The sequence below is a fragment of the Eriocheir sinensis genome, chromosome 52 (genome assembly GCF_024679095.1).
Source record: "Eriocheir sinensis breed Jianghai 21 chromosome 52, ASM2467909v1, whole genome shotgun sequence".
NCBI lineage: Eukaryota > Metazoa > Arthropoda > Malacostraca > Decapoda > Varunidae > Eriocheir > Eriocheir sinensis.
This window is the reverse complement of record NC_066560.1, coordinates 3694273-3720987: the sequence shown is the minus strand read 5'-3', so window position 1 is coordinate 3720987 and position 26715 is coordinate 3694273. Positions and strand designations below refer to the sequence as shown.

The following is a 26715-nucleotide window of genomic DNA, read 5'->3' as shown; positions in this document are numbered from 1 at the left end:
ATATAAAAAAAGATCCACCCACCACTGCTCCTGTAAGAGAAGGTAGAGAAGGGAAGCCAAAAGAGAGGTTGATATTCGGATGGAGAGGTGTCTAGATACTCTTCTCTTGGCAGGAAAATGTTACAGTTGGCGGGAGTGAGGTTACATAGAGTTGGTGGGAGTGAGGTTGTATAGAGTTAGAGGGAGTGAGGTTATATAGAGTTGGTGGGAGTGAGGTTACATAGAGTTGGTGGGAGTGAGGTTACATAGAGTTGGTGGGAGTGAGGTTATATAGAGTTGGTGGGAGTGAGGTTGTATAGAGTTGGTGGGAGTGAGGTTACATAGAGTTGGTGGGAGTGAGGTTGTATAGAGTTGGTGGGAGTGAGGTTGTATAGAGTTGGTGGGAGTGAGGTTGTATAGAGTTGGTGGGAGTGAGGTTGTATAGAGTTAGAGGGAGTGAGGTTATATAGAGTTGGTGGGAGTGAGGTTACATAGAGTTGGTGGGAGTGAGGTTATATAGAGTTGGTGGGAGTGAGGTTATATAGAGTTGGTGGGAGTGAGGTTACATAGAGTTAGAGGGAGTGAGGTTATATAGAGTTGGTGGGGGTGAGGTTAGATAGAGTTGGTGGGAGTGAGGTTATAATTATAGAGTTGGTGGGAGTGAGGTTACATAGAGTTGGTGGGAGTGAGGTTATATAGAGTTGGTGGGAGTGAGGTTACATAGAGTTGGTGGGAGTGAGGTTAGATAGAGTTGGTGGGAGTGAGGTTATATAGAGTTGGTGGGAGTGAGGTTATATAGAGTTGGTGGGAGTGAGGTTATATAGAGTTGGTGGGAGTGAGGTTATATAGAGTTGGTGGGAGTGAGGTTAGATAGAGTTGGTGGGAGTGAGGTTAGATAGAGTTGGTGGGAGTGAGGTTAGATAGAGTTGGTGGGAGTGAGGTTAGATAGAGTTGGTGGGAGTGAGGTTATATAGAGTTGGTGGGAGTGAGGTTAGATAGAGTTGGTGGGAGTGAGGTTATATTGAGTTGGTGGGAGTGAGGTTACATAGAGTTGGTGGGAGTGAGGTTAGATAGAGTTGGTGGGAGTGAGGTTACATAGAGTTGGTGGGAGTGAGGTTAGATAGAGTTGGTGGGAGTGAGGTTATATAGAGTTGGTGGGAGTGAGGTTATATTGAGTTGGTGGGAGTGAGGTTACATTGAGTTGGTGGGAGTGAGGTTATATTGAGTTGGTGGGAGTGAGGTTATATAGAGTTGGTGGGAGTGAGGTTATATAGAGTTGGTGGGAGTGAGGTTATATAGAGTTGGTGGGAGTGAGGTTATATAGAGTTGGTTGAAGGCTTGGAAGAGCGGGTCCAATGTTAATCCCTTTTGCCTTTTTTCTGGGGTCAAACATACACAAAGATATACAAGGAGAGAGAGAGAGAGAGAGAGAGAGAGAGAGAGAATTATGCACAAACTCCGTTGATGTTTATACTAAATATTTTCTGCCTTTCCTGTGTCATAAAGATATCTCAAACTCTGAAGTCCCGTATTTTACCATAGTCTCCCGTACGTGTTTCTCCTGAAGTTTGTATACATAACCTCTGCATACATGGTGAAGCATCTCATTGGCTCAGTTTACTGTGTTTGTGTTTGTGTGTGTGTGTGTGTGTGTGTGTGTGTGTGTGTGTGTGTGTGTGTGTGTGTTTAGATAGGTAGATAGATATATTGAGAGAGAAAGAGAGAGGAGGGTGGGGATTAGGGCAGACAGACTGTTTGAATGTCCCATAACAGCAACTTAGCATCCTCTCCCTCCTCTCCTGTCCTCTCATCAATTATTTTTCTGCCCTTTTCAGCTGCCGCTATTCTCCTATTATCATTTTTATTATTATTGTTATTATTTGTTAGTTACTTTCATCATCATTTAATTATTATATTTTTACTATACATCACTACTACTACTACTATTACTACTACTATTACCACTACATTATCTCCCACTACCATTACCAGCATACAACACTAACCCTACCTTATCTTCTGCTGGTGCCGCTGTTACCACTATTTTAGCAGGTCGGTCATCAGCAGTAGGAGAGCACAAGGGTAGACTGACCAGGGTATACGCCAGGCCGGGGAGGAGGGGGGAAGGTTGGGATGGGTGCTTTTAACCTGGGGGCTCTTGAGTGGTGATACATTACCTGGTGACCGATGCGCGTGGGAAGGAAGGGAGGGTCGGTGGAAGGCAGGTGTGTCTGTGTGTGTTGTGTGGAGGTGACTCTGTGTTGTGTTCATGAAGGACTGGCGGGTGGCAGGTGTGTTGTGTGTGACTGTGTTTGTGTTGTGTTCATGAGGGGTTGTGTGTGTTGTGTTGTTGGGGGTATAGCTGTTTGTGTTGTGTTCATGAGGGGTTGTGTGTGTTGTGTTGTTGGGGGTATAACTGTTTGTGTTGTGTTCATGAGGGGCTGTGTGTGTTGTGTTGTTGGGGGTATAACTGTTTGTGTTGTGTTCATGAGGGGTTGTGGGTGGCAGTGTGTTATGTGGATGTGTATAACTGTTTGTGTTGAGTTAATGAAGGTTTGGTGGGTGGCAGCGTGTTGTGTGTATTCTGTGGATGTGTATGAATGTGATTTGTGCTCATGAAGGGATGTGGATAGCAGGTGTTGCTTGGGTTGTGGTGGGGTGACCGTTGTCGTCTTCATCTGACATGTTATCGCCGCCACATCCGTCCCACATTCACTGAAGCTGGAGTGGCCGCATCCTGACTCACCATAATGGGTTTAAACTGGATAAATTCAGATTCAATAGGGAGATAGGAAAAAATTGGTTTACTAACAGAGTGTGGATGAGTGGAATAGGCTTAGCAGTCATGTGGTGAGTGCCAATACAAGTTTCACATTAAAAAATAGATTAGATAAATTCATGGACAGCGATATTAGGTGGGGTTAGATTCACGGGAGCTGCCTCGTACAGGCCTACCGGCCTCTTGCAGACTCCTACGTTCTTATGTTCATCCGCAACGGTCGTGGCCGGCACATCTTCACACGTACAATCTTTTCTTTACCTGGACCCGAGAGGCCGCGCCCTGACTCACCTGTCATGCCGCCTGCTGCAGCCTGGCTCCATACGTACACACGCACCAACAATCTTTCACTCCCTCGCCCGCCCACCCCCACACACACACACACACACAGGGTCACCAGGGTAAATGATAGATGTCAAGTCAGTTTTAACATTCATTAACAGAACTTATAAAGTATAAAGTAATATACAACATAAGGCCGCAATATGCAGCAAATTTTACAGGTAATTAAAGCTTGGCGTGGCCGAGACCGTGACGGCGGCGTGTCCCGTGCCCTGCCCCTGTGGCTCACCGTCTGCCTGGGAGGCGGCGCCGTGGGGCGGGGCTGCTCCTCGGCCATCCGAGGCTCAGCTGCTCAAGATGTCGACGCTTGAGGAGCGAGTCTCTCGGAGGTCGGCGCTGCAGGGCAGGGCAACGCTCCTCGCCCCTCCACGGCTCTATCTGCTCATGATGTCGGCGATGGAGAAGCCGAGCCTCTTGGGGGGCGGCACCGCGGGGGGCAGCTCCTCGTCCTCCTCCGTCACCGTCTGCATCACATCGTCGTCGTCGTCGTCGTCGCAGTGCAGCACGTCCACCACCTCCTCGCTATCAGTGGGCGCGGCGGGCGGCGTGTGCGGCGCGGTGGGCGTGCGGGCGGGCGCCGCCGCGGGGAGGGTGTCGTGGGCGTGCTGCGCCTTGTGCACGGCGAGCGTGCGCGCCTGGCAGAAGCCCTTGCCGCACGCCTCGCACTTGAAGGGCTTCTCCTTGCTGTGGATGTACTTGTGGTCGCGGAGGTGGTCCTGCCTCCTGAAGGCCTTGCCGCAGATGTCGCAGGGGAAGGGCCGCTCGTCCGTGTGCGTCCGCTCGTGGATCAGCAGGTTGTAGCTCTTGGTGAACTCCCGCTGGCAGTACTTGCAGATGTAGCGCTTCTTGGGCCTGCTGAGGCGGCCCCCGGGGGTCAGCAGCAGGCGGTTGAGGGCCAGCTCGCTCGCGCCCAGCGCCGCCCACGGCAGCTGGCCTATGGGCACGGTTCCATAGCTCTGCAGAAGCCCCGCCAGCCGGGATTCGAGGCCGTAGGGTGGCGGCTGCTTGGCACTGGTGGGAGGCACTTGTGGTAGGAACGGTAGTGACTGGAACAGGGGGAAGGCGGGAGGCACTCGCGAGAGGGGGGTGAACGCGGAGCCCAGCGCGCCGGGGCTGAACTTGGCGGTGTGGGTCGGGGCGTCGGGCCGAGCAGCGAGCACGGACGTACGCTCCATTCTGCTGAGGTAGTGGTTCTGTGGGCCATGGCTCAGCGCCTCCCTTATAAAGGCCTCGGCTTGGCTGGGAGCACCGGAGGCCGACCATTGGCTGCCGGGACGCGGTGGGGCGCGGCGCTACTGGCCCAGGGTGAGCGTGGGCGTGGTGATCCCCGGGCCGAGGCGCTGATTGGCTGGGTGGCGGCGCGGGAGGGGATGTGGGAGCCTCGTGACTGGCAGCTGGGCGTGTAGGAGGCTCTACTGACCCTGTCGAAGAAGTGCACGTGGATCATTATCTCGGGCCCGACACGCATGACTTACACCTTTTTTTAGTGCGCGGCTTTATGCTCTTTATTCCCTCCCTGGAACACTGCGTCGCCCTGTAGTGTGTGTGTATGTGTGTGTGTGTGTGTGTGTGTGTCACTGGCGTTGAGCCTTTACGTGGACGTGAAGGAGGAAGAGGCATCAACGACGGCGGCGGCGGCGTTGGTGGTGGTGGTGGTGGCGGTGGTAATGGTGGGTATAGGTAAAGGCTCTTGGGGGAGGGAGGGAAGGGAGGAGGAGAAGGAAGGGAAGGGTGTGGAGGAGGGGAAGAATGGACACTGTTCCCACGCCGTGCCGACCGGACCACCACCATCACCACCGACGGAGGGAGGAGGAGGGGGAGGAGGGGGAGGGCTATCGGCGGAACTAATCAGGCATGTACGTTGCTCCTCCGCCTCGGCCCGTATGTCCTTTTTTGTTGTCCTTGTCCTCAACACACCGCCTATTACAGGTAAATATTAGCGGGGGGGAGGAGGAGGAGGAGGGGTGAAGTGCAAAGGGGAATGTAATGGAAGGTGAGGGTTGGGGGGAAGAGAATTAACTTAGGAGGCGAAGGAGGAAGAGGAGAAGGAGCAGGAGGAGGAAGAGGGGTGAAGTGGAGGGTGGAGGAGAGAATCAAGAGAGGAGAATGGAGTTAGGAGAAGAGGAGGAGGCATAGGGTGAGGGGTGAGGGTGTGGTAGGAGGGAATGGGACAGAAGAGAAGGGGAGAAAGGAAGGGGAAGGAAAGAAGGAGCAAGAAAGAGGGGGAGGGGATGTGGGGTGAGGATAGACGCATGATATCTATAAGTGGAGAAGGAAGGGGGAGTCTATAAAGTGGGGGGGAGGAGAGGAGAAGGGGAGAAGAGGAAGGGGGGGCAAAGGGGAGGAGGTTTTGAGGGGAGGAGAATGAAGAGAGAAAAGGGAGGAAGGGGAAGAAGGGGTAGGGTTTGGGGTGAGGTGAGAGGGTAAGTGAGGGGCGAGAGGGGAGGGAGGGGAAGGCGAGGGAGCTGGGGGAGGAAGGGGGGGCAGGGGGGCGAGGGGGCAGCCAGGTGGACACTAAATAATTAAAATGTCCGAGGATTAGGACTAACGCTGCCCGCCATGAGTAGGCTGGATTAGGTTCCCACACTCGAGCGGGCATAGGGCACCGCGGCCCCCCCCTCTCTCTCTCTCTCTCTCTCTCTCTCTCTCTCTCTCTCTCTCTCTCTCTCTCTCTCTCTCTCTCTCTCTCTCTCTCTCTCTCTCTCTCTCTCTCTCTCTCTCTCTGACACACACACACACACACACACACACAGAAAGGAAGTTTACATTGCTGGGAGACGGTGGTGGAAAAGGGAGGAAGAGGGGAAGGGGTGGAGGTTTGGGGGGACCTCGATTATTATTATTATTATTATTATTATTATTATTATTATTATTATTATTATTATTATTATTATTATTATTATTATTATTATTATTATTATTATTATTATTATTATTACTACTACTACTTCTACTATTACTAATCAGTCAGCCCTATGTAAGTTTTTCCTTCCACCCATTATGTATATTGTACCTTATGGCTGTGTTTCCATCAGTAAGTCGCGTGTTCTTTGTAATAATAATTAATTAATATAATAAATCACATATCTGCAAAACTCTACGGATTTTATGTATAAGATTTCATTATACTGTTGAACTCTAGGGGACCACCACACAAGCGCGCGCATGCACACACACACACACACACACACACACACACACACACACAGTTTCAGTTGTTTCAGTTATTTATTGACAGTTGCAAAGTAATATTCCCAATAAACATTTTTTTGTCCAAAGGATAACCTTTAACTTACGACACCTTTACAATACTTCCTAAAGATAAGCAAATCACTATATGTTTCCATTAATTAGCAGTCCATCACAGTTTCCATATTAGGCATACAAGCTCAGAACATCATAGATAAAATTACACAAGTCTTTCCAATTACCCTTGCCCTCCATCAAAGTTTTCATAGCTGTAAAGTCTAAACTGTTATATCTGTGTCTCAAAGTCTGTGATAAAGGACATGCCAACACGACATGTTCTTCTGTCTGAACATCATCCTGACCACAGTTACACATCCTCATGTCAGGTGGTGTCCTACTACATCTCCCAGTCTCTACTCGAAGATTGTGAGACATGACACGTAACCCTGTAACGCCTGACGCTTGTAGTCCGGGATAAATTCCTCGCTAGAGTAAACCTGATGCATTGATAGTGAAGGATTAAGCACAGACCTGTAAACCATGAATTTTGTTGCATCCTGTTTCTCTCTAATATCTTGTCCAAAGGATCAATTAAGATACTAAGATAATTAAGTTGGCGTGCGTGAGAGAAATTTATAACCTGACGTATTAGCCTGGCGACACAGTTCGAATATCCGATACAAAGAGAGAGAGAGAGGGGGAGGGGGGGGGGGTTGGGAAGGTCTGAGGGAGGGAGGAAGGACACGTAGGTAGGTAGGCAGGAGGGAGGGAGGAGGGAGACTGCCAAAGAAGAGGGTCATACATTAGTTAAGGAATTACCTAGATAACGTGGTGGTGGTGGTGGTGACTTAGCTGTAATGGTGGTAGTGGTGGTGGGGGGAAGGGTGTTGGTAGTGGTAGTTACCCTGGTAAAGGTGTTGGGGGTGGTGATGGTGGTGACTTAGCTGTGATGGTGGTAGTGGTGGTGGTCGTAGTGGTATCTGTGGTGCTGGTAGTTGTAGGAGGTGACTGCTATTTGTGGTGATAGTGGTGGTTGTGGTTGTGGTGGTGGTGGTGGTAGTGGACGTTGGTGACTGTCATTTGTGAAAGTAGTGGTGATGGTAATTGTGGTGGAGGTTGTGGTGGTAGTGGTAGGGCTGGTGCCAGGGGTGGTGGTGGTGGTTGTAGTGGTGGTGGAGGTAGAAGCTGGTGAGTGTCATTTTTGTAAGTACTGGTGGTGGTAATGGTGGTGGATTTCGCGGTGGCTGTGGTGGTGGTATTGGTGGTCGTGGTGTGGTGGTTATGGTGGTGGTGGTCAAGGATGGATGAGGCCCTGGGTCGCGCGGCTTGAAGTCTCGCTGGCACCCTGTCCGCCAACACTGAAGGGGCAAGAAGGAGGCTGACGGCCGGGAGGGATGTTTAATTTAACCTCCTTGGGATTGGCCCGATTGAAATGTTTTGTCCTTGGTTTTTAGTCTTTTCTCTCTATGTAGGTCAACAAGCTGAACAAACAACCACACCAAAACAGGCAGGTAGGCAGGTACTTAAATAGTTAGTTAATAGCTAGTCAGACAGCTAGGAAGGGTTAGCTGGTTAGATATTCAGTTAGATAGTTACTTAGTTTTTTTTCAGTATTTTGTGTTTTTTTTATCATATTTTGTTGTGTTGATCCTGTTTTTTTTTTTTGTTATATGTTCCTTCTCTTTAGTCGTCTGTTTTACGATTCATTTATTTGTTATTTCGCTCGTATTAAATAGATGAATGAGTGGAAATGTCCGGAGGGGGAAATGTTCAAAAGGGAATATGTTAAGGGGGGAGTATGTCTGGCACCCACTACTACTACTACTACTACTACTACTACTTCTACTATTACTTTTACTACCACTACCACTGTACTACTATACTACTACTACTACTACCACTACTGCTACTACTACTACTACTATTACTAAACTATTTGCTACATGGTAAGGCCAACATTTGATATCGTTTGTCTTATGTAAAATCTGAAGCGGTCTTCGTTGCCACGCATGAAGGCAGGGCCGTATACCTCACAGTCCATCGGGGACCCTCCACTAATACCCGAGGGGTCCCCCGTTAAATGTAAATGTTCGTGGGTCTTGTAAGCGGGAAAAAGCTTCGTAAAACTACATGCATTCATCTAAAACAGTATATTCCAAAATAGAGCATAAAATTTAGTAAGTTTTTCAACTCGGTCAAACATGTGCCCATTTGCTTAACTATAAAGGAATAGATAAAATATTCTTAATTCTTTTGAATGGCAACTATTCGCAAATAAATCTTGATAAGTAAGAAAATATAATGCACTCTTAGCCGTGGGTCGTTAGATCAATATAGATTTGTTAAACATGCAGGCAGGAATTGGTTTGCTAATAGAATGGTAGACGAATGGAAGAGACTTGGCAGTCGTGCATGTGGTGAATTTCACTGTGATAGGCACACTATTATTAATAGGTAAGGTAAATTCATTAATAGGATAATAGTTTTATTGTAAAGGTTTTCATTGATAAGATAAGAAATACAGCTGGAGCTCCTCCCCTGAAGGTGTAATAAGAGCGACGGTCACTAAAGGGTGTCTCGCTCCCCGGGAGTGTGGCTCAGGATGTGGCTCGCGCCTGCGCCGGGGGTCACTGGTGAGTGTGTTACCAGGCTGCTTAGTGAAGCAAGACAATGTACACAACGACAGCACAGATGGCCGTGACGTCCAGGAAGGCATCAGCCTCATCAGACCAGTCATCACTGGTTATCAATTCGAGGGCATCCCATGAATCCTCATCCTCATCAGACCAATCATCACTGGTTATCAATTCGAGGGCTTCCCATGGATCATCATCCTCATCGGTGATGGCGGCCACCGATTCGGCGGATGCCCATGGATCATCATCCTCATCAGACCAGTCATTACTGGTTATCAATTCGAGGGCATCCCATGGATCATCATCCTCATCAGACCAGTCATCACTGGTTATCAATTCGAGGGCATCCCATGGATCATCATCCTCATCAGACCAGTCATTACTGGTTATCAATTCGAGGGCATCCCATGGATCATCATCCTCATCAGACCAGTCATTACTGGTTATCAATTCGAGGGCATCCATGGATCATCATCCTCATCAGACCAGTCATTACTGGTTATCAATTCGAGGGCATCCCATGGATCATCATCCTCATCAGACCAGTCATTACTGGTTATCAATTCGAGGGCATCCCATGGATCATCATCCTCATCAGACCAGTCATCACTGGTTATCAATTCGAGGGCATCCCATGGATCATCATCCTCATCAGACCAGTCATCACTGGTTATCAATTCGAGGGCATCCAATGGATCATCATCTTCATCAGACCAGTGATGGCGGTCACCGATTCGGCGGATCCATGGATCATCACCCTCATCAGACCAGTCATCACTGGTCGTCACTTCAATTCGAGTGCATCCATGGATCATCAGCTTCATCAGGTGATCACGGTCACCGCTTCAAAGGATGCCCATGGATCATCACCCTCATCAGACGAGTCATCACGGGTCGTCACTTCAAGGAGTGCCAATGGAACACCACCCTTATCAGACGAATCATCGCGGGTCATTGCTTCAAAGGCTGGCCATGGATCATCACCCTCATCAGACGAGTCATCACGGGTCGTCACTTCAAGGAGTGCCAATGGAACATCACCCTTATCAGACGAGTCATCGCGGGTCATTGCTTCAAAGGCTGGCCATGGATCATCACCCTCATCAGACGAGTCATCACGGGTCGTCACTTCAAGGAGTGCCAATGGAACACCACCCTTATCAGACGAATCATCACGGGTCATTGCTTCAAAGGCTGGCCATGGATCATCACCCTCATCAGACGAGTCATCACGGGTCGTCACTTCAAGGAGTGCCAATGGAACATCACCCTTATCAGACGAGTCATCGCGGATCATTGCTTCAAAGGCTGGCCATGGATCATCACCCTCATCAGACGAGTCATCACGGGTCGTCACTTCAAGGAGTGCCAATGGAACATCACCCTTATCAGACGAGTCATCGCGGATCATTGCTTCAAAGGCTGGCCATGGATCATCACCCTCATCAGACGAGTCATCACGGGTCGTCACTTCAAGGAGTGCCAATGGAACACCACCCTTATCAGACGAGTCATCGCGGGTCATTGCTTCAAAGGCTGGCCATGGATCATCACCCTCATCAGACGAGTCATCACGGGTCGTCACTTCAAGGAGTGCCAATGGAACATCACCCTCATCAGACGAGTCATCACGGGTCGTCACTTCAAAGAGTGCCCATGAATCATCAGCCTCATCGGTGATGGCGGTCACCAATTCGGCGGGTGCCCATGGATCATCAGCCTCCACGGACCAGTCATCACGGGTCATTGCTTCAAAGGCTGCCCATGAATCATCAGCCTCATCGGTGATGGCGGTCACCAATTCGGCGGGTGCCCATGGATCATCAGCCTCCACGGACCAGTCATCACGGGTCATTGCTTCAAAGGCTGCCCATGAATCATCAGCCTCATCGGTGATGGCGGTCACCAATTCGGCGGGTGCCCATGGATCATCAGCCTCCACGGACCAGTCATCACGGGTCATTGCTTCAAAGGCTGCCCATGAATCATCAGCCTCATCGGTGATGGCGGCCACCAATTCGGCGGGTGCCCATGAATCATCAGCCTCCACGGACCAGTCATCACGGGTCATTGCTTCAAAGGCTGCCCATGAATCATCAGCCTCGACCATAGCAACAGAGGTCACCAAGTCTGGGGCTGCCCATGAATCATCAGCCTCCACGGACCAGTCATCACGGGTCATTGCTTCAAAGGCTGCCCATGAATCATCAGCCTCGACCATAGCAACAGAGGTCACCAAGTCTGGGGCTGCCCATGAATCATCAGCCTCCACGGACCAGTCATCATGGGTCGTCACTTCAAAGGCTGCCCATGCATCAGCCTCATCGGTCCTGGCCACCCCGTCAGTGGCCGCACGCGGTGCAGGGCTCACCGCCCGGACAGGCTCGCCACCGCCTCCCGTTGCACCGGAGGCTGGTGAAGGCGGGCCCGTCGTCACTGAAGAGCGAAGTGTAGGCCGCTGATGTTGTCCAGCAGCCAGGCCAGCGGGATGGAAGAGGTGAAGACTGGCTTCCTAAGCGAGGCGAATTGCACCCTGACGGCCGCGTTGCCGTCTTTCTTGCACAGCTTCGCCAAGGGCACACGCAGCTCACCCTCGGCGTGGCAGCCTTGAATCCCTGCGACGCAAGACCAGCCTTCCACGGGGAGCTTGACGGAGGCGACCGTACGCCTCCTCTTCAGGCAGCAGGTGGAGTCCTTGCACGAGAGCTTGATGGAGTCCACCAGGGAGGAGCCTCGCTCCAGGGTTACCCACACGTTAAATTTCTGTCGAGATGCAGAGTTTCCCATCGTTGTTTCGATGTGATACAAAAAAATTATCCGAATATTGAGGAAATCGGTGCTCGGTAATAAAAGGAGGTGCTATGTCCATGAAGACCGACTGGCCTCCAGCAAATTCTTTCTGCTATAATCTTGCCTAGTCGGCTAAGTAGTGCAGTTCACGCGTCGGATGGGGGGTGACAGGGCTGTTGCTAAACTATAAAGGAATAGATCAAATATTCTTAATTCTTTTGAATGGCAACTATTCCCAAATAAATCTTGATAAGTAAGAAAAAATAACCTTGCTTAACTTTTATTTCATGCATAATGCGTGGATAACATGCCTTGGGTTCTTCATACATTAGTTATTTCCCAGAGTGTCGCGTAGGTACTCTTTCCCTCCATATCTGTTCCCTTTATCCCGTGTCCGTCCATTGCGATTTCTTAATTTTAGTTGCCTTTCTGCCTACTACAACCGTGGATTGTTACTAATGAGACCAGAGGACATCCAATACCTACTTGCTCTATTATTGTTATTATTATTACTATTATCATCATCGTATATAGTAGTAGTATTACAGCTCGTATTAGCCTATGCCTCTCCATGTTGTACTCAGTCTTTCTTCGCTAAATACAAAGTTCTCATTTACTACTCAACGGCAGGTTTTATAGTTTCCACCTTCTTTGAATTCCACGTATGGTACTTTACACCCAATTACTTTTTTGCTTTGCACATCTGCGTCATATTATTACTAACAGTGGATATCAGATTGTTGGATACTTAGCTGTAATGGTGGTAGTGGTGGTGGGGGGAAGGGTGTTGGTAGTGGTAGTTACCCTGGTAAAGGTGTTGGGGGTAGTGATGGTGGTGACTTAGCTGTGATGGTGGTAGTGGTGGTCGTAGTGGTATCTGTGGTGCTGGTAGTTGTAGGAGGTGACTGCTATTTGTGGTGATAGTGGTGGTTGTGGTTGTGGTGGTGGTGGTGGTAGTGGACGTTGGTGACTGTCATTTGTGAAAGTAGTGGTGATGGTAATTGTGGTGGAGGTTGTGGTGGTAGTGGTAGGGCTGGTGGCAGGGGTGGTGGTGGTGGTTGTAGTGGTGGTGGAGGTAGAAGCTGGTGAGTGTCATTTTTGTAAGTATTGGTGGTGGTAATGGTGGTGGATTTCGCGGTGGCTGTGGTGGTGGTATTGGTGGTCGTGGTGTGGTGGTTATGGTGGTGGTGGTCAAGGATGGATGAGGCCCTGGGTCGCGCGGCTTGAAGTCTCGCTGGCACCCTGTCCGCCAACACTGAAGGGGCAAGAAGGAGGCTGACGGCCGGGAGGGATGTTTAATTTAACCTCCTTGGGATTGGCCCGATTGAAATGTTTTGTCCTTGGTTTTTAGTCTTTTCTCTCTATGTAGGTCAACAAGCTGAACAAACAACCACACCAAAACAGGCAGGTAGGCAGGTACTTAAATAGTTAGTTAATAGCTAGTCAGACAGCTAGGAAGAGTTAGCTGGTTAGATATTCAGTTAGATAGTTACTTAGTTTTTTTTTCAGTATTTTGTGTTTTTTTATCATATTTTGTTGTGTTGATCCTGTTTTTGTTTTTTTTTGTTATATGTTCCTTCTCTTTAGTCGTCTGTTTTACGATTCATTTATTTGTTATTTCGCTCGTATTAAATAGATGAATGAGTGGACATGTCCGGAGGGGGAAATGTTCAAAAGGGAATATGTTAAGGGGGGAGTATGTCAGGCACCCACTACTACTACTACTACTACTACTACTACTACTACTATTTTTTTTTTCAACATACAACATAAATGATACCTCCACCCATGTTTATTTTCCCGACACATAATCATGGAGGGCTCCATAGCTTGGAGGTCATTAGCCCCAACTCTGTTCGCTAATGACTGTGGCATCCAACCATATCACAAATACTACCTGACACTAAATCACCTATCATCTATTACGTCTAGATCCCCCTTTCCTTCCCTACTCAAGTCACTCCCGACCCACCCTAATGTCACTCTCCACCACTGTGGCTTCATAGTCCATATTGGAGATGTTGGTGGCTTTTGGGCCAGAGTGTCTGGTGCCCCTGAGACATAGGATGGCCGACCTGAGCAGGGAGAACGAGAGGCGACACCTCATCCAGGCGACAACGTGACTCCTTGGCTGATGCTTCTTTTCTGAGATTAGTTCCGCGAGGCGTGTGTAGAAGCATTGGGCCCTGGGACCCATCCCGCCGGATGTGGTGAAGACGAGGGGGGTGAAGCTGCCCTGATCCACATGTTGGATTCTTTCACCGTATGCCCTTGTCTTCTCCTGCTCGTTCCTGTGGTGGGCGGCTTGCAAGGGCAGCTCACGGTGACAGGCAGCCATCGGGTCGAATATGCGGATGTCCATGAACGCCCGCTGTCCGCGCACCCAGAATCCGCGGGCACTTACATCAACCCGTGCCTCCTGTGAGGTATTGGCTGTCCTGTACCGAAGGTGTTCGCCGTCCAGGTGAAGCAGTGCCGTTTCGGTAGTGAAGTCTTTGCATACCTCCCCGAGCATGCTGGCTGTCAGATCCCTCACTTCATCGTGTCGAATACAGACGAAGCCTCCTTTTGTACATGTCATGGTGTGGGTGACATCATTTGGTGATCCACATGCACAGAGATCAGGCAGTCCCTCAATCGGCCAGCCATATCTCAGAGCAATGGCGTCGACAAATTCTTGTTTGTTGAGGCTGAAGCCCTTTGCTCTGATTGGTAATGACGTTAGCCAGTTAGAGGCGCCTGCCTCCTGTGCTGTGTATTTTTCACCCATTTCTGTGGACAGGAGGTGTAAGACGGTCCAGCTCGTCGTTTTGGGCCTGTTGCCTTTCTTCTGAGATTTTTCTTTTAATATCTCTTATTTCTGTTTGGTCTATCTCGCCCTCTGCCTCCTGAGCAATGATCCTGTTGATGAGTGACCTGGTAAGGCTGATGGAGTTTTGGTTCTCCTTATCTGCCAGCTTCTCAGGGTTGGTGATCCCCATCCCACCCAGTCTTGGGGGAAGTGCTAGCATATCCCTCTCCTCCTCCCCCAAAGCATGATATTTCACCAGCGCCGGCAAGAATACATTCTTGACGGCATTTTCCAGTGGTCGGAGGAGTGGACTGATGCCGGGGATGGTGCGCATCAGGAACGTCCACCGATGTTGGATGCCGTGGGTGTACGCTGAATAGGCAGCGTGTGGCTCAGTCTTGGCAATGGCAGACAAAGCTTCTATTTCCTTCACCCATTCAGCTACTTTGTCTCCCACGTACTCCTTCTTATATACCTCTGTCCCGATCACTGCACCTAAGTGTCGTTGTCCGTCTTTTGTCACAATGACGCCACTTCCTCTAAAAGTTTCTGCGGCACGGTCATAATGTTCAGGTTTGACAATAAGGACAGACTTGGTGGCGTTAGGGATGTATCCTATCTCAGGGCCGGCGGTGTTCACAGTGTCCCACCACCCTTTTAAGTCTGAGATTTTACCAGCACCTGAGAGGTCATCCGCATAAGCCACCTGTTTCACCCGTGTTTCTGCGAACGCGATTTCATTTTGGAGGACTGATGGGCCCAGGGCGTACATAGCCATGGCTATTGGGTCACCTTGTGTTGTTCCCTCAGATGATTTTAACACTTTCACCTTTCCACTGTGGTTATTTATGTATAAGTCAGTCGGGTATGTATAGGTATTTTCGACATACATAGCTAAGCTAGGGCACTTGGTTTTAATGTTATGTATCATAGTCTTTCTATTTATTGTGTTGAAGGCATTTTTGGCGTCAACAAGAAGCACTGCTTCGCACTCCACGTGGTCGAATATCTCCCGCATGGCATGGACGGATGCTTATCCTCCTGCCTGCCCCGCACAAACTTGGAGGTTCCCTGCTGCCATTCTCACATCTTCTTTGACGACAGCCATGATGCATTTGCCTACGATGCGCCGCAGGACTTCTCCGACTCCTATAGGCCTGCATCCCGGCCTCTTGTCCAGGGGAATGAGGCGGCATGCCGTCAGGGCGTCCACATAGTGGCAGCTGGAGGAGGCGAGTTTTCTTGCCAGTGCTGCAATAGTGTTGCGCAAGTCGCCAGCTGCATTGCCAAAGTTGGCGCTGCTCAGCAAGCTTCGCCCCCGTGCATCAAGTCCTGAGGGCCCCGCGCTGCCACGAGTCTGGAGGGCCTTCTTCCACACCATCTCTCCTGTTATCCTTTCGTATATAACTGGATTCGGTGGTTGGTGACATCCTGCCAGTCTCAGTCCCTTCAGGTCACTCGGTGGAGGATGTTTTTCCTTGAGTTGACTGATCGTGTCCCTGGTGAGTGGAAGCACACCCCGTGTGGAATTTTCTGACAAGGCTCGTGTCTGCAAACATCCGGGCCCAGTCTTCTGTGGAGGTGTTGTTTTGTTGGGGTCCGGGGAGCCTCTCCTGTATGGCTCTGGCTTCTCCAAGGAGGGCATCTAACTCGTTAGTTTGCCACAAGGCAACTCGTCATCTTAATGCCTCGATATTTTCGGCTTGTTTGGTCTTTGGGTGTGCTTTTTGGAGGAAGAGATGGGGGAGAGTGAATACAATTTTCAGGGATAGGGGCGCCAGTGGTGTGTTCTGGATGTAGTTATTTAACAGGGTGACAATTTCTTTGATGATAAATGTCGTGGCTCCACATCTGGGTGGTTCAAAAAGATTTCTTGCAGACCACCCAACAACTTCAAGGTATGTGTCATCCACCCACCTCGTTGCTTCCCCCTCCGCTAGCCCCTTCCAAGCAAAGCTTCCCCCGACCTCCGCCACGCCCTGTCCAGTCGAAGAGGAAGAGTGATGAGGGGGTGGTGGTAGTGGTGTTGGTAGTGGCAACATTGGAGGTGCCAATGGAAGGGGTGGTACCGGTTGAGGGGGATATAGAGGTGGCGGTTGTGCAGCAGCTCCCTCCGACACCCCTCCCCCCGCTCACTCCTTCCCCGGCGGCCCTCATTGTCCCCGCGGTGTCGCGCTTCATCGTTATCCTCCCTGCTCTGATCCCTGCCCAGGGGATTTTGGCACCTGTCGCTCTTTTTACAGTTCGTACAGCGTCTTTTATCCTTAACACATGCACAGTTTATACATCTGTGATCTTCTTTTGTACAAACGCAGCATCTTCTTTGGCTTGGAGGGTCAAGCTTTTATAAAATTATAGATATTGATATTAATGACAACAGGAATATTGGTAGTACATGTAGTAATAATGACTGATTATTGATTATGATTGAAAGTAGTAGTGATATCTACTGTGGAATGACACTAATATCAATATTCCTATTAGTTTAGCGACATTGACAGATATATAGATAGGATTATAATCAATATAATAGGCTGACACATTGTTTTCAAAGGATGAGAGAGAGAGAGAGAGAGAGAGAGAGAGAGAGAGAGAGAGAGAGAGAGAGAGAGAGAGAGAGAGAGAGAGAGAGAGAGAGAGAGAGAGAGAGAGAGAGAGAGAGAGAGAGAGAGAGAGAGAGAGAGAGAGAGAGTAATAATTGTAATTGCATCAGAACAGAAGTAAACAAAGTGTTAAAATTATATTAATGACACTAACGTCGATAATAATGTAAGCAGTAGTTTTGATAGTATGAACACAAGTAATATGAATAATAATAATGACAAGAATATTATACTGATACTAATTATAATAGCAATAACAACAATGGCAACGCTAACAATAGTAACAATGACAAAAAATAATAATAATAATTATAATAATAATAATAATAGTGTCACTAAATAAACGTTGTAGCCTATATCAAGGTGTATGAAATGATTAATTCATTTATATAATAAGATTTAAGGCCAACATTTGATATCGTTTGTCTTATGTAAAATCTGAAGCGGTCTTCGTTGCCACGCATGAAGGCAGGGCCGTATACCTCACAGTCCATCGGGGACCCTCCACTAATACCCGAGGGGTCCCCCGTTAAATGTAAATGTTCGTGGGTCTTGTAAGCGGGAAAAAGCTTCGTAAAACTACATGCATTCCTCTAAAACAGTATATTCCAAAATAGAGCATAAAATTTAGTAAGTTTTTCAACTCGGTCAAACATGTGCCCATTTGCTTAACTATAAAGGAATAGATAAAATATTCTTAATTCTTTTGAATGGCAACTATTCGCAAATAAATCTTGATAAGTAAGAAAATATAATGCACTCTTAGCCGTGGGTCGTTAGATCAATATAGATTTGTTAAACATGCAGGCAGGAATTGGTTTGCTAATAGAATGGTAGACGAATGGAAGAGACTTGGCAGTCGTGCATGTGGTGAATTTCACTGTGATAGGCACACTATTATTAATAGGTAAGGTAAGTTCATTAATAGGATAATAGTTTTATTGTAATGGTTTTCATTGATAAGATAAGAAATACAGCTGGGGCTCCTCCCCTGAAGGTGTAATAAGAGCGACGGTCACTAAAGGGTGTCTCGCTCCCCGGGAGTGTGGCTCAGGATGTGGCTCGCGCCTGCGCCGGGGGTCACTGGTGAGTGTGTTACCAGGCTGCTTAGTGAAGCAAGACAATGTACACAACGACAGCACAGATGGCCGTGACGTCCAGGAAGGCATCAGCCTCATCAGACCAGTCATCACTGGTTATCAATTCGAGGGCTTCCCATGAATCCTCATCCTCATCAGACCAATCATCACTGGTTATCAATTCGAGGGCATCCCATGAATCCTCATCCTCATCAGACCAGTCATTACTGGTTATCAATTCGAGGGCTTCCCATGGATCATCATCCTCATCAGACCAGTCATTACTGGTTATCAATTCGAGGGCTTCCCATGGATCATCATCCTCATCGGTGATGGCGGCCACCGATTCGGCGGATGCCCATGGATCATCATCCTCATCAGACCAGTCATTACTGGTTATCAATTCGAGGGCATCCCATGGATCATCATCCTCATCAGACCAGTCATTACTGGTTATCAATTCGAGGGCATCCCATGGATCATCATCCTCATCAGACCAGTCATTACTGGTTATCAATTCGAGGGCATCCCATAGATCATCATCCTCATCAGACCAGTCATTACTGGTTATCAATTCGAGGGCATCCCATGGATCATCATCCTCATCAGACCAGTCATCACTGGTTATCAATTCGAGGGCATCCCATGGATCATCAGCTTCATCGGTGATGGCGGTCACCGATTCGGCGGATGCCCATGGATCATCACCCTCATCAGACGAGTCATCACGGGTCGTCACTTCAAGGAGTGCCAATGGAACATCAGCTTCATCAGACGAGTCATCACGGGTCATTGCTTCAAAGGCTGGCCATGGATCATCACCCTCATCAGACGAGTCATCACGGGTCGTCACTTCAAGGAGTGCCAATGGAACATCACCCTTATCAGACGAGTCATCGCAGGTCATTGCTTCAAAGGCTGGCCATGGATCATCACCCTCATCAGACGAGTCATCACGGGTCGTCACTTCAAGGAGTGCCAATGGAACATCACCCTTATCAGACGAGTCATCGCGGGTCATTGCTTCAAAGGCTGGCCATGGATCATCACCCTCATCAGACGAGTCATCACGGGTCGTCACTTCAAGGAGTGCCAATGGAACATCACCCTTATCAGACGAGTCATCGCGGGTCATTGCTTCAAAGGCTGGCCATGGATCATCACCCTCATCAGACGAGTCATCACGGGTCGTCACTTCAAGGAGTGCCAATGGAACATCACCCTCATCAGACGAGTCATCACGGGTCGTCACTTCAAGGAGTGCCAATGGAACATCAGCCTCATCGGTGATGGCGGTCACCAATTCGGCGGGTGCCCATGGATCATCAGCCTCCACGGACCAGTCATCACGGGTCATTGCTTCAAAGGCTGCCCATGAATCATCAGCCTCATCGGTGATGGCGGTCACCAATTCGGCGGGTGCCCATGGATCATCAGCCTCCACGGACCAGTCATCACGGGTCATTGCTTCAAAGGCTGCCCATGAATCATCAGCCTCATCGGTGATGGCGGTCACCAAATCGGCGGGTGCCCATGAATCATCAGCCTCCACGGACCAGACATCACGGGTCATTGCTTCAAAGGCTGCCCATGAATCATCAGCCTCATCGGTGATGGCGGCCACCAATTCGGCGGGTGCCCATGAATCATCAGCCTCCACGGACCAGTCATCACGGGTCATTGCTTCAAAGGCTGCCCATGAATCATCAGCCTCGACCATAGCAACAGAGGTCACCAAGTCTGGGGCTGCCCATGAATCATCAGCCTCCACGGACCAGTCATCATGGGTCGTCACTTCAAAGGCTGCCCATGCATCAGCCTCATCGGTCCTGGCCACCCCGTCAGTGGCCGCACGCGGTGCAGGGCTCACCGCCCGGACGGGCTCGCCACACCGCCTCCCGTTGCACCGGAGGCTGGTGAAGGCGGGCCCGTCGTCACAGAAGAGCGAGAAGTGTAGGCCGCTGATGTTGTCCAGCAGCCAGGCCAGCGGGATGGAAGAGGTGAAGACTGGCTTCCTAAGCGAGGCGAATTGCACCCTGACGGCCGCGTTGCCGTCTTTCTTGCACAGCTTCGCCAAGGGCACACGCAGCTCACCCTCGGCGTGGCAGCCTTGAATCCCTGCGACGCAAGACCAGCCTTCCACGGGGAGCTTGACGGAGGCGACCGTACGCCTCCTCTTCAGGCAGCAGGTGGAGTCCTTGCACGAGAGCTTGATGGAGTCCACCAGGGAGGAGCCTCGCTCCAGGGTTACCCACACGTTAAATTTCTGTCGAGATGCTGAGTTTCCCATCGTTGTTTCGATGTGATACAAAAAAATTATCCGAATATTGAGGAAATCGGTGCTCGGTAATAAAAGGAGGTGCTATGTCCATGAAGACCGACTGGCCTCCAGCAAATTCTTTCTGCTATAATCTTGCCTAGTCGGCTAAGTAGTGCAGTTCACGCGTCGGATGGGGGGTGACAGGGCTGTTGCTAAACTATAAAGGAATAGATCAAATATTCTTAATTCTTTTGAATGGCAACTATTCCCAAATAAATCTTGATAAGTAAGAAAAAATAACCTTGCTTAACTTTTATTTCATGCATAATGCGTGGATAACATGCCTTGGGTTCTTCATACATTAGTTATTTCCCAGAGTGTCGCGTAGGTACTCTTTCCCTCCATATCTGTTCCCTTTATCCCGTGTCCGTCCATTGCGATTTCTTAATTTTAGTTGCCTTTCTGCCTACTACAACCGTGGATTGTTACTAATGAGACCAGAGGACATCCAATACCTACTTGCTCTATTATTGTTATTATTATTACTATTATCATCATCATCGTATATAGTAGTAGTATTACAGCTCGTATTAGCCTATGCCTCTCCATGTTGTACTCAGTCTTTCTTCGCTAAATACAAAGTTCTCATTTACTACTCAACGGCAGGTTTTATAGTTTCCACCTTCTTTGAATTCCACGTATGGTACTTTACACCCAATTACTTTTTTTGCTTTGCACATCTGCGTCATATTATTACTAACAGTGGATATCAGATTGTTGGATACTTAGCTGTAATGGTGGTAGTGGTGGTGGGGGGAAGGGTGTTGGTAGTGGTAGTTACCCTGGTAAAGGTGTTGGGGGTGGTGATGGTGGTGACTTAGCTGTGATGGTGGTAGTGGTGGTGGTCGTAGTGGTATCTGTGGTGCTGGTAGTTGTAGGAGGTGACTGCTATTTGTGGTGATAGTGGTGGTTGTGGTTGTGGTGGTGGTGGTGGTAGTGGACGTTGGTGACTGTCATTTGTGAAAGTAGTGGTGATGGTAATTGTGGTGGAGGTTGTGGTGGTAGTGGTAGGGCTGGTGGCAGGGGTGGTGGTGGTGGTTGTAGTGGTGGTGGAGGTAGAAGCTGGTGAGTGTCATTTTTGTAAGTATTGGTGGTGGTAATGGTGGTGGATTTCGCGGTGGCTGTGGTGGTGGTATTGGTGGTCGTGGTGTGGTGGTTATGGTGGTGGTGGTCAAGGATGGATGAGGCCCTGGGTCGCGCGGCTTGAAGTCTCGCTGGCACCCTGTCCGCCAACACTGAAGGGGCAAGAAGGAGGCTGACGGCCGGGAGGGATGTTTAATTTAACCTCCTTGGGATTGGCCCGATTGAAATGTTTTGTCCTTGGTTTTTAGTCTTTTCTCTCTATGTAGGTCAACAAGCTGAACAAACAACCACACCAAAACAGGCAGGTAGGCAGGTACTTAAATAGTTAGTTAATAGCTAGTCAGACAGCTAGGAAGGGTTAGCTGGTTAGATATTCACTTAGATAGTTACTTTTTTTTTCAGTATTTTGTGTTTTTTTATCATATTTTGTTGTGTTGATCCTGTTTTTGTTTTTTTTGTTATATGTTCCTTCTCTTTAGTCGTCTGTTTTACGATTCATTTATTTGTTATTTCGCTCGTATTAAATAGATGAATGAGTGGAAATGTCCGGAGGGGGAAATGTTCAAAAGGGAATATGTTAAGAGGGGAGTGTGTCTGGCACCCACTACTACTACTACTACTACTACTTCTACTATTACTTTTACTACCACTACCACTGTACTACTATACTACTACTACTACTACCACTACTGCTACTACTACTACTATTACTAAACTATTTGCTACATGGTAAGGCCAACATTTGATATCGTTTGTCTTATGTAAAATCTGAAGCGGTCTTCGTTGCCACGCATGAAGGCAGGGCCGTATACCTCACAGTCCATCGGGGACCCTCCACTAATACCCGAGGGGTCCCCCGTTAAATGTAAATGTTCGTGGGTCTTGTAAGCGGGAAAAAGCTTCGTAAAACTACATGCATTCCTCTAAAACAGTATATTCCAAAATAGAGCATAAAATTTAGTAAGTTTTTCAACTCGGTCAAACATGTGCCCATTTGCTTAACTATAAAGGAATAGATAAAATATTCTTAATTCTTTTGAATGGCAACTATTCGCAAATAAATCTTGATAAGTAAGAAAATATAATGCACTCTTAGCCGTGGGTCGTTAGATCAATATAGATTTGTTAAACATGCAGGCAGGAATTGGTTTGCTAATAGAATGGTAGACGAATGGAAGAGACTTGGCAGTCGTGCATGTGGTGAATTTCACTGTGATAGGCACACTATTATTAATAGGTAAGGTAAGTTCATTAATAGGATAATAGTTTTATTGTAATGGTTTTCATTGATAAGATAAGAAATACAGCTGGAGCTCCTCCCCTGAAGGTGTAATAAGAGCGACGGTCACTAAAGGGAGTCTCGCTCCCCGGGAGTGTGGCTCAGGATGTGGCTCGCGCCTGCGCCGGGGGTCACTGGTGAGTGTGTTACCAGGCTGCTTAGTGAAGCAAGACAATGTACACAACGACAGCACAGATGGCCGTGACGTCCAGGAAGGCATCAGCCTCATCAGACCAGTCATCACTGGTTATCAATTCGAGGGTATCCCATGAATCCTCATCCTCATCAGACCAGTCATTACTGGTTATCAATTCGAGGGCTTCCCATGGATCATCATCCTCATCGGTGATGGCGGCCACCGATTCGGCGGATGCCCATGGATCATCATCCTCATCAGACCAGTCATTACTGGTTATCAATTCGAGGGCATCCCATGGATCATCATCCTCATCAGACCAGTCATTACTGGTTATCAATTCGAGGGCATCCCATGGATCCTCATCCTCATCAGACCAGTCATTACTGGTTATCAATTCGAGGGCATCCCATGGATCATCATCCTCATCAGACCAGTCATTACTGGTTATCAATTCGAGGGCATCCCATAGATCCTCAGCCTCATCAGACCAGTCATTACTGGTTATCAATTCGAGGGCATCCCATGGATCATCATCCTCATCAGACCAGTCATCACTGGTTATCAATTCGAGGGCATCCCATGGATCATCATCCTCATCAGACCAGTCATCACTGGTTATCAATTCGAGGGCATCCCATGGATCATCAGCTTCATCGGTGATGGCGGTCACCGATTCGGCGGATGCCCATGGATCATCACCCTCATCAGACCAGTCATCACGGGTCGTCACTTCAAGGAGTGCCAATGGAACATCAGCTTCATCAGACGAGTCATCACGGGTCATTGCTTCAAAGGCTGGCCATGGATCATCACCCTCATCAGACGAGTCATCACGGGTCGTCACTTCAAGGAGTGCCAATGGAACACCACCCTTATCAGACGAGTCATCACGGGTCATTGCTTCAAAGGCTGGCCATGGATCATCACCCTCATCAGACGAGTCATCACGGGTCGTCACTTCAAGGAGTGCCAATGGAACATCACCCTTATCAGACGAGTCATCGCGGGTCATTGCTTCAAAGGCTGGCCATGGATCATCACCCTCATCAGACGAGTCATCACGGGTCGGCACTTCAAGGAGTGCCAATGGAACATCACCCTCATCAGACGAGTCATCGGGTCATTGCTTCAAAGGCTGGCCATGGATCATCACCCTCATCAGGCGAGTCATCACGGGTCGTCACTTCAAGGAGTGCCAATGGAACATCACCCTTATCAGACGAGTCATCACGGGTCATTGCTTCAAAGGCTGGCCATGGATCATCACCCTCATCAGACGAGTCATCACGGGTCGTCACTTCAAGGAGTGCCAATGGAACATCACCCTCATCAGACGAGTCATCACGGGTCGTCACTTCAAGGAGTGCCAATGGAACATCACCCTCATCAGACGAGTCATCACGGGTCGTCACTTCAAGGAGTGCCAATGGAACATCACCCTCATCAGACGAGTCATCACGGGTCGTCACTTCAAGGAGTGCCAATGGAACATCAGCCTCATCGGTGATGGCGGTCACCAATTCGGCGGGTGCCCATGTATCATCAGCCTCCACGGACCAGTCATCACGGGTCATTGCTTCAAAGGCTGCCCATGAATCATCAGCCTCATCGGTGATGGCGGTCACCAATTCGGCGGGTGCCCATGGATCATCAGCCTCCACGGACCAGTCATCACGGGTCATTGCTTCAAAGGCTGCCCATGAATCATCAGCCTCATCGGTGATGGCGGTCACCAATTCGGCGGGTGCCCATGGATCATCAGCCGCCACGGACCAGTCATCACGGGTCATTGCTTCAAAGGCTGCCCATGAATCATCAGCCTCATCGGTGATGGCGGTCACCAATTCGGCGGGTGCCCATGGATCATCAGCCTCCACGGACCAGTCATCACGGGTCATTGCTTCAAAGGCTGCCCATGAATCATCAGCCTCATCGGTGATGGCGGTCACCAATTCGGCGGGTGCCCATGGATCATCAGCCTCCACGGACCAGTCATCACGGGTCATTGCTTCAAAGGCTGCCCATGAATCATCAGCCTCATCGGTGATGGCGGTCACCAATTCGGCGGGTGCCCATGAATCATCAGCCTCCACGGACCAGTCATCACGGGTCATTGCTTCAAAGGCTGCCCATGAATCATCAGCCTCGACCATAGCAACAGAGGTCACCAAGTCTGGGGCTGCCCATGAATCATCAGCCTCCACGGACCAGTCATCATGGGTCGTCACTTCAAAGGCTGCCCATGCATCAGCCTCATCGGTCCTGGCCACCCCGTCAGTGGCCGCACGCGGTGCAGGGCTCACCGCCCGGACGGGCTCGCCACACCGCCTCCCGTTGCACCGGAGGCTGGTGAAGGCGGGCCCGTCGTCACAGAAGAGCGAGAAGTGTAGGCCGCTGATGTTGTCCAGCAGCCAGGCCAGCGGGATGGAAGAGGTGAAGACTGGCTTCCTAAGCGAGGCGAATTGCACCCTGACGGCCTGGTTGCCGTCTTTCTTGCACAGCTTCGCCAAGGGCACACGCAGCTCACCCTCGGCGTGGCAGCCTTGAATCCCTGCGACGCAAGACCAGCCTTCCACGGGGAGCTTGACGGAGGCGACCGTACGCCTCCTCTTCAGGCAGCAGGTGGAGTCCTTGCACGAGAGCTTGATGGAGTCCACCAGGGAGGAGCCTCGCTCCAGGGTTACCCACACGTTAAATTTCTGTCGAGATGCTGAGTTTCCCATCGTTGTTTCGATGTGATACAAAAAAATTATCCGAATATTGAGGAAATCGGTGCTCGGTAATAAAAGGAGGTGCTATGTCCATGAAGACCGACTGGCCTCCAGCAAATTCTTTCTGCTATAATCTTGCCTAGTCGGCTAAGTAGTGCAGTTCACGCGTCGGATGGGGGGTGACAGGGCTGTTGCTAAACTATAAAGGAATAGATCAAATATTCTTAATTCTTTTGAATGGCAACTATTCCCAAATAAATCTTGATAAGTAAGAAAAAATAACCTTGCTTAACTTTTATTTCATGCATAATGCGTGGATAACATGCCTTGGGTTCTTCATACATTAGTTATTTCCCAGAGTGTCGCGTAGGTACTCTTTCCCTCCATATCTGTTCCCTTTATCCCGTGTCCGTCCATTGCGATTTCTTAATTTTAGTTGCCTTTCTGCCTACTACAACCGTGGATTGTTACTAATGAGACCAGAGGTCATCCAATACCTACTTGCTCTATTATTGTTATTATTATTACTATTATCATCATCATCGTATATAGTAGTAGTATTACAGCTCGTATTAGCCTATGCCTCTCCATGTTGTACTCAGTCTTTCTTCGCTAAATACAAAGTTCTCATTTACTACTCAACGGCAGGTTTTATAGTTTCCACCTTTGAATTCCACGTATGGTACTTTACACCCAATTACTTTTTTTGCTTTGCACATCTGCGTCATATTATTACTAACAGTGGATATCAGATTGTTGGATCATTATTACAGTAAATATGAGATATATGGATAATTTTTAGTGTTCATCATCTAGTAAAGTGGTTCGTGGAAAGTTGATGTCATAGGAATAAGGTCTGGAAACACATAGTTGGAACTTGGAGTATGGGCGTTGTGCTGAGTTTTTCCGTGGTTATGGTCTAAGAGTCTGGAGGAACGGTCAAAGGGAAATCAAGAATGAGCTCGGGAGGCAGCATGAGCTAAGAATAGATGGCG

At 48.9% G+C, this 26715-nt stretch overlaps 3 protein-coding genes across 7 annotated transcripts; 1 reads left to right on the top strand and 2 right to left on the bottom strand.

The window, feature by feature from the left end:
• Positions 1–3178: 3178 nt before the first annotated feature.
• On the bottom strand, positions 3179–4315 carry LOC126982849 (protein odd-skipped-like). The gene has a single exon (XM_050835119.1). It carries the CDS (start codon positions 4273–4275, stop codon positions 3475–3477), a length of 801 nt encoding a protein of 266 aa, XP_050691076.1. The 5' UTR covers positions 4276–4315; the 3' UTR covers positions 3179–3474.
• A 6138-nt stretch (positions 4316–10453) lies between these two features.
• Positions 10454–20453, top strand: LOC126982914 (mucin-17-like). Its single transcript, XM_050835196.1, has 2 exons — positions 10454–10883; positions 19091–20453. The coding sequence occupies exons 1-2, from the start codon at positions 10605–10607 to the stop codon at positions 20300–20302; spliced, it is 1491 nt and encodes a 496-aa protein (XP_050691153.1). The 5' UTR covers positions 10454–10604; the 3' UTR covers positions 20303–20453.
• Positions 20454–22871: 2418 nt separating this feature from the next.
• On the bottom strand, positions 22872–25738 carry LOC126982913 (clumping factor A-like). Of its 5 annotated transcripts, none has more exons than XM_050835191.1 (2): positions 24277–25738; positions 22872–23657 (listed from the first exon to the last, which is right to left on the bottom strand). In XM_050835191.1, exons 1-2 carry the CDS (start codon positions 25730–25732, stop codon positions 23029–23031), a joined length of 2085 nt encoding a protein of 694 aa, XP_050691148.1. In that variant the 5' UTR covers positions 25733–25738; the 3' UTR covers positions 22872–23028. The 5 variants fall into 5 exon arrangements, with proteins under 5 accessions (XP_050691148.1, XP_050691151.1, XP_050691149.1 ...); XM_050835194.1 differs by having other exon boundaries at positions 22872–23367; positions 24329–25738; XM_050835192.1 differs by having other exon boundaries at positions 24334–25738.
• Between the last annotated feature and the right edge of the window lie 977 nt (positions 25739–26715).

Bases quoted from the DNA above. Each gene is read 5' to 3' on its own strand.
- LOC126982849 (XM_050835119.1), bottom strand. From the start codon at position 4,275: ATGGAGCGTACGTCCGTGCTCGCTGCTCGGCCCGACGCCCCGACCCAC.
- LOC126982914 (XM_050835196.1), top strand. From the start codon at position 10,605: ATGGCGGTCACCAATTCGGCGGGTGCCCATGGATCATCAGCCTCCACG. The intron at 10,884-19,090 runs GTCATTGCTTCA...GAGTCATCGCAG, and splicing joins CCACGGACCAGTCATCACGG to GTCATTGCTTCAAAGGCTGG.
- LOC126982913 (XM_050835191.1), bottom strand. From the start codon at position 25,732: ATGGGAAACTCAGCATCTCGACAGAAATTTAACGTGTGGGTAACCCTG. The intron at 23,658-24,276 runs GTGATGATCCAT...TCACCGATGAAG, and splicing joins TGATGACTCGTCTGATGAGG to CTGATGATCCATGGGATGCC.